General features: G+C 43.4%; 1 protein-coding gene across 1 annotated transcript in view; it reads left to right on the forward strand.

Annotated features, from left to right (window-relative positions):
- The first annotated feature begins 211 nt into the window (after positions 1–211).
- ctsc (cathepsin C) overlaps positions 212–6,672 on the forward strand; it is a 10,652-nt gene continuing 4,191 nt past the window's right edge. The window contains exons 1-5 of the mRNA XM_057326531.1: positions 212–558; positions 974–1,119; positions 1,405–1,568; positions 1,656–1,811; positions 2,540–2,658. Coding sequence (XP_057182514.1) covers positions 402–558; positions 974–1,119; positions 1,405–1,568; positions 1,656–1,811; positions 2,540–2,658 — 742 coding nt within the window. The 5' untranslated portion in view covers positions 212–401. The remainder of the gene's footprint in view (positions 559–973; positions 1,120–1,404; positions 1,569–1,655; positions 1,812–2,539; positions 2,659–6,672) is intronic.

The raw sequence follows: 6,672 nt of genomic DNA on the forward strand, positions 1-6,672 counted from the left end.
TTATGTGAGCGCGCGCACTGCTCTGTAACAGTTCATCACATGACTCACATTTTAAAATGGTTAGTATAACAAGAGATTTAGATTATCATTACTTGTAAAAAAAAAACCATGTAAAGAGAAAGCATACCCTTTAAGAAAAATTGCGAGATGCAATAAACGGGTGTGAACGCGCGCGCTCAATGGCTCGTCACATGGCTGCGATCACATGATTCGTGTCACATGACCATCACCTCTATAAGTCAGCGGTACGTTGTTTCTCAACTGAGTGTTTGTGCTGCAAGTGCGCAGGAGTATACGCGTTTGTTTCGTTGTATCCGGTGACACAAAATCAGACTCTGCGCGTGTTTGTTTGTTTGTTTGTTTGTCTGTCTGACGCGAGGAAGATCGGACCGCCTGTCGCGATGATGCTCGGACTGTATGTCGTCGCGTTGTTTCTGTTTTTCGGCGGATCTGCGGCCGACACACCTGCCAACTGCTCCTATGAGGATCTGCTGGGCACGTGGCTCTTCAGCGTGTCTGATGTGGGTCAGGATCGGAACATCAACTGCTCGAGCACAGGTCAGATCAGACCCAACAATGATGACTGCTCTTTCTTTAATGCGGAAGTACAAGTTTCTTTCAGTTTCATGCCGTGTTTTTGACCTTATCCTCTGTTTAGTACGTTTGGCTCATGTGATGGATATTAAACATACTTATGGCACTCAAAAGACGTCCACAAACATGATACTATTTTGGTAGTTTCAGTAGTTTGTAATGTAATATCGTGATCTATTTTTAACATGATTCATAGTTGGCCTAACATGATGTGCTGTAATCCTATAGCACAAATGTGAAATTTAGATTATTTTTTGTTTATTGTTTCTGTTGTACAGTGTGTGGACTGCGTTCCAAAAATTGGTGCACTGCCTACGTAGGCAGCATTATAGGTGCATTCAGACAAGCTTATAATTCCCAGATGGTTTATCCCTAACAGGGAAAGTAGTGAAGACGGTAACTGTGGATCTGCAGAAGTTGTATATAGCTGTGGATGATCTGGGCCACACCGGATTCTTCACCCTCATCTATAACCAGGGCTTTGAGGTGGTGATCAATGACTACAAATGGTTCGGTTTTTTCAAAGTAAGTCTGTTAGGACACTCGATGTTGAATAACACATGACACATCAGATGACTGATCTGAGTCACATCAGGAAGTGCTAACTTCATCTGTTTTCTAGTGTAGTCTGGATTAGACACTTCATATCAAATTCACACCAGTTTCATTTTGCGTGTTTTACAAACATCTTGCAATATGAACTCTTCAGAAGACATTTTCACGACAGCAGACCGACATAGAGTTGACTTGAATTACACCAGTCATGTTTTAAAATTTAAAATGATCACTGTTGTCTCTGTGTGTTTGCAGTATTCTCAGCAGGGTTCACAGGTCACTAGTTACTGTGATCAGACGCTGCCCGGTTGGGTTCATGACGTGTTTGGGAACAATTGGGCCTGTTTCACCGGGAAGAAAGTCCAGCCCATCCCACCCCGAACTGACCGCAGCCCACAGTTGGGCTTCAAACATGAGATGTGAGTGTTTGATTGTGATCTAATAATCTGTGTCTCACTGACCTTTTTATGTGTTTGATCATTTAAAATGTTTTGTTTGAACTCTAGACTCATGCAGTTGCCGTACACACACAACATGGAGTTTCTGGATCAAATAAACTCTGTTCAGAAGTCGTGGAGGGCCGTGGTGTACAGTCACCACGAGACCTTCACCATTCAGCAGCTGCTGAGGAGATCAGGAGGACGGTCTTCCAGAATACCACGGTACAGACAATCTGTACATACAGATTATAATGTGAAAAAATGGGTTTACCCATGACTTTATGCGGCGCCACAAGAACCAACTGGCGGATGACATCAACGTACGGCGAGATGGATTCAAAAGCAAACTCCTTATGATTTTTCAAATCGCTCTTGCTGTACTAGGATGTCATCCGCCTGTCGGTTTTTATGGCGTGGCAAAGTCGAGCCTTTTGGTTACCTTTTTAACTTTTTTGAAGGCGACTGAGAATATGATTTGGTGTAATTGGCAAAATGGTGTAAAGTTTCTTTTTTATAAAACTTGATGAACTACTTAACCCTATTTCACTTAAAGCCTTTCAAAATTGACATTTTAGTTCATAGTGTATCACTAATTGGATTCTTCAAAATGCCTTCATCACATCTTTGCTTTCTAACAAAGCCACGTCAATGCATTTTTTTTATCCAATTCAAAGCCTTAAATTGAACCTTTTTTTTCCAAATAAAAACTTACAGCATTACAGCAAAAAGTTTTTAATTTTGGTCAATTTTGTTCACAATTTTAAAATGAATCCCTTTTGCTTTAGACAAGTACATTTTCAAATAAATGAAATAAATATTTAGATTGTAATTGGATATTTGAGGTATTTTGTTCTCAAAACTGATTCATGTGCAAAAAAAGATGGAATTTTGATTTAGTAGATATTAGATAAGAATCAGTTTTGATCTTGTATTTTGTTGTTCTCTTTAAGGCGAGTTAGACCTGTGACTGTCACCGCTAATGTGGGAAAGATGGCCGCTGGTCTTCCCGGGCACTGGGACTGGAGAGATGTTAATGGAGTCAGTTACGTCAGCCCTGTACGCAACCAAGGTGTGTGTGTGACACTTTATGTTTAGGAATATAATGTTGTTTTGCATGTATAATTGTATATGTGTAGTCCATACTTTGTGCTCATATTGAAGTGCATAAATGGAATTCAGATAGCATAGGCTGCACTTTTAAAATTGTCAGACGTAAAGGTTAATGTGATCTTTCATCTTGACCTTATGGAGTGAGAGAGAGAGCGAGAGCACAAAACAATGAAAGAGTACAAGTGTGTTTCAAGGTGAAGTGTTGGACTCTCTCTCTGTGTCTCTGTCTCTCTCTCTCTGTCTCTCTCTTTCTCTCCGTGTCTCTCTCTCTGTCTCTCTCTTTCTCTCCGTGTCTCTGTCTCTCTCTTTCTCTCTGTGTCTCTGTCTCTCTCGCTGTCTCTCTCTGTCTCTCTCTGTCTCTCTCTTTCTCTCTGTGTCTCTGTCTCTCTCTCTGTCTCTCTCTTTCTCTCTGTGTCTCTGTCTCTCTCTCTGTCTCTGTCTCTCTCTCTGTGTCTGTCTCTCTCTCTGTGTCTGTCTCTCTCTTTCTCTCTCTCTGTGTCTGTCTCTCTCTTTCTCTGTCTCTTTCTCTCTCTGTGTGTCTGTCTCTCTCTCTCTCTGTGTGTCTGTCTCTCTCTCTCTTTCTCTGTGTGTCTGTCTCTCTCTCTCTTTCTCTGTGTGTCTGTCTCTCTCTCTCTTTCTCTGTGTGTCTGTCTCTTTCTCTCTGTGTCTGTCTCTCTCTCTCTTTCTCTCTGTGTCTGTCTCTCTCTCTCTTTCTCTCTGTGTCTGTCTCTCTCTCTCTTTCTCTCTGTGTCTGTCTCTCTCTCTCTTTCTCTCTGTGTCTGTCTCTCTCTCTCTTTCTCTCTGTGTCTGTCTCTCTCTCTCTTTCTCTCTGTGTCTGTCTCTCTCTCTCTTTCTCTCTGTGTCTGTCTCTCTCTCTCTTTCTCTCTGTGTCTGTCTCTCTCTCTCTTTCTCTCTGTGTCTGTCTCTCTCTCTCTTTCTCTCTGTGTCTGTCTCTCTCTCTCTTTCTCTCTGTGTCTGTCTCTCTCTCTCTTTCTCTCTGTGTCTGTCTCTCTCTCTCTTTCTCTCTGTGTCTGTCTCTCTCTCTCTTTCTCTCTGTGTCTGTCTCTCTCTCTCTGTCTCTCTCTCTCTCTCTCTCTCTCTGCTCTCTCTCTGCTCTCTCTCTGTCTCTCTCTCTCTGATCTCTCTCTCTCTCTCTCTCTCTCTGCTCTCTCTCTCTCTCTCTCTCTCTCTCTCTCTCTCTCTCTCTCTCTCTCTCTCTCTCTCTCTCTCTCTCTCTCTCTCTCTCTCTCTCTCTCTCTCTCTCTCTCTCTCTCTCTCTCTCTGTGTCTCTGTCTCTCTCTCTCTGTCTCTCTCTTTCTCTCCGTGTCTCTCTCTCTGTCTCTCTCTTTCTCTCCGTGTCTCTGTCTCTCTCTTTCTCTCTGTGTCTCTGTCTCTCTCCTGTCTCTCTCTGTCTCTCTCTGTCTCTCTCTTTCTCTCTGTGTCTCTGTCTCTCTCTCTGTCTCTTCTGTCTCTCTGTTTCTCTCTCTCTCTTTGTTCTCCTCTCTCCTGTCTCTCTCTTTGTCTCTCTCTTGTCTCTCTCTTTCTCTCTGTGTCTCTCTGTCTCTCTCTCTGTCTCTCTCTCTCTCTCTCTGTGTCTCTCTGTCTCTCTCTCTCTGTTCTCTCTGTCTCTCTCTCTCTGTCCCTTTCTCTCTCTCTGTCTGTCTCTCTCTCTGTGTCTGTCTCCCTCTCTCTCTTTCTCTCTCTCTGTGTCTGTCTCTCTCTCTCTTTTCTCTGTCTCTTTCTCTCTTCTCTGCTGTCTGTCTCTGTCTCTCTCTCTCTCTCGTGTCTGTCTCTCTCTCTCTTTCTCGGTTCTGTCTCTCTCTTCTTTCTCTGTGTGTCTGTCTCTCTCTCTCTTCTCTCTCTGCCTCTCTCTCTCTGGTCTGTCTCTCTCTTCTCTCGTCTGTTTCTCTTTCTCGTGTCTTCTCTCTTCTCTCTGTCTGTCTCTCTCTCTCTCTTCTCTCTGTGTCGTCTTCTCTCTCTTTCTCTCTTTCTCTGTCTCTCTCTTCTCTCTGTCTCGTCTCTCTCTTCTTCTCTCTGTGTCTGTCTCTCTCTCTCTCTCTCTCTGTGTCTGTCTCTCTCTTCTCTTTCTCTCTTTCTGTCTCTCTCTCTCTTTCTCTCTTCTGTCTCTCTCTCTCTTTCTCTCTGTGTCTGTCTCTCTCTCTCTTTCTCTCTTCTGTCTCTCTCTCTCTTTCTCTCTGTGTCTTCTCTCTCTCTCTTTCTCTCTTGTCTGTCTCTCTCTCTCTTTCTCTCTGTGTCTCTCTCTCTCTCTGTCTCTCTCTTCTCTCCGTGTCTCTCTCTCTGTCTCTCTCTTTCTCTCCGTGTCTCTGTCTCTCTCTTTCTCTCTGTGTCTCTGTCTCTCTCGCTGTCTCTCTCTGTCTCTCTCTGTCTCTCTCTTTCTCTCTGTGTCTCTGTCTCTCTCTCTGTCTCTCTCTGTCTCTCTCTGTCTCTCTCTTTCTCTCTGTGTCTCTGTCTCTCTCTCTGTCTCTCTCTTTCTCTCTGTGTCTCTGTCTCTCTCTCTGTCTCTGTCTCTCTCTCTGTGTCTGTCTCTCTCTCTGTGTCTGTCTCTCTCTTTCTCTCTCTCTGTGTCTGTCTCTCTCTTTCTCTGTCTCTTTCTCTCTCTGTGTGTCTGTCTCTCTCTCTCTCTGTGTGTCTGTCTCTCTCTCTCTTTCTCTGTGTGTCTGTCTCTCTCTCTCTTTCTCTGTGTGTCTGTCTCTCTCTCTCTTTCTCTGTGTGTCTGTCTCTTTCTCTCTGTGTCTGTCTCTCTCTCTCTTTCTCTCTGTGTCTGTCTCTCTCTCTCTTTCTCTCTGTGTCTGTCTCTCTCTCTCTTTCTCTCTGTGTCTGTCTCTCTCTCTCTTTCTCTCTGTGTCTGTCTCTCTCTCTCTTTCTCTCTGTGTCTGTCTCTCTCTCTCTTTCTCTCTGTGTCTGTCTCTCTCTCTCTTTCTCTCTGTGTCTGTCTCTCTCTCTCTTTCTCTCTGTGTCTGTCTCTCTCTCTCTTTCTCTCTGTGTCTGTCTCTCTCTCTCTTTCTCTCTGTGTCTGTCTCTCTCTCTCTTTCTCTCTGTGTCTGTCTCTCTCTCTCTTTCTCTCTGTGTCTGTCTCTCTCTCTCTTTCTCTCTGTGTCTGTCTCTCTCTCTCTTTCTCTCTGTGTCTGTCTGTGTCTTCTCTCAGATCATTGTCTCGTGTTGTGTGTGCGATCGTCTCTTTTAGAATTTATCTAGGTCTCTCTTTTTCTGAGGGTTCTATCAGGTATCCTTCCTCATACACTTTTCTTGAGTGCACGCTGTGACGCTGACTGCGCGACTCAGCGTGAGATTAAAGCAGGAAAACAGAAGACTAACAGACCTGTAGATGATGAACTTTACCTCACGTAATCAATTTCGTCTCTCAATTTTCAATTCAAGTACTTTATTGGCATGATTGGTGTTCTTACAATTGCCAAAGCATTGAACATATAACAAAAGACATACATTAAGTACAAACATGAGATTAAAATTAAACTAAGGTGCTGAGTAAGGCATAAATATAGAATGAAATATAAAATAGAGTATATGTAAGTAAACAAATTAAATATGGAAATAAAATCTCAATATCAAAGTAGATGTCAGGCAGAAACATGAGAATGTAAAGTCAAGAGTGTAGATGTGCATTGATTGTAGCAGATGAAGGCAGTAGGTCTATGTGCAGCTGATAGTGAATGAAGCAGCAGCTGATGTGGTCTCTTCTCCCCCCAGTAACATCTGCATTCGCTCTGTTTCTGAACACCTATCAAACTCTGGCATGACCTTTGACATTTTGTGAAAGTGTTTCTCTCTCACATCTTTAAATTGATCACAATGAAGGAGAAAGTGTGTCTCAGTCTCCACCTCACCAGTGTCACAGTGTGCACAGACTCCATGTTTGTCTGTGTCTGCCTCTCTCTAGGCCAGACTGTGATCACTGAGTCTGTATTTGCTCAGGATCCGTCTCTGTTTCACA

This window comes from Triplophysa rosa, unplaced genomic scaffold (genome assembly GCF_024868665.1).
Source record: "Triplophysa rosa unplaced genomic scaffold, Trosa_1v2 scaffold101_ERROPOS1711261, whole genome shotgun sequence".
Classification (NCBI taxonomy): Eukaryota; Metazoa; Chordata; class Actinopteri; order Cypriniformes; family Nemacheilidae; genus Triplophysa; species Triplophysa rosa.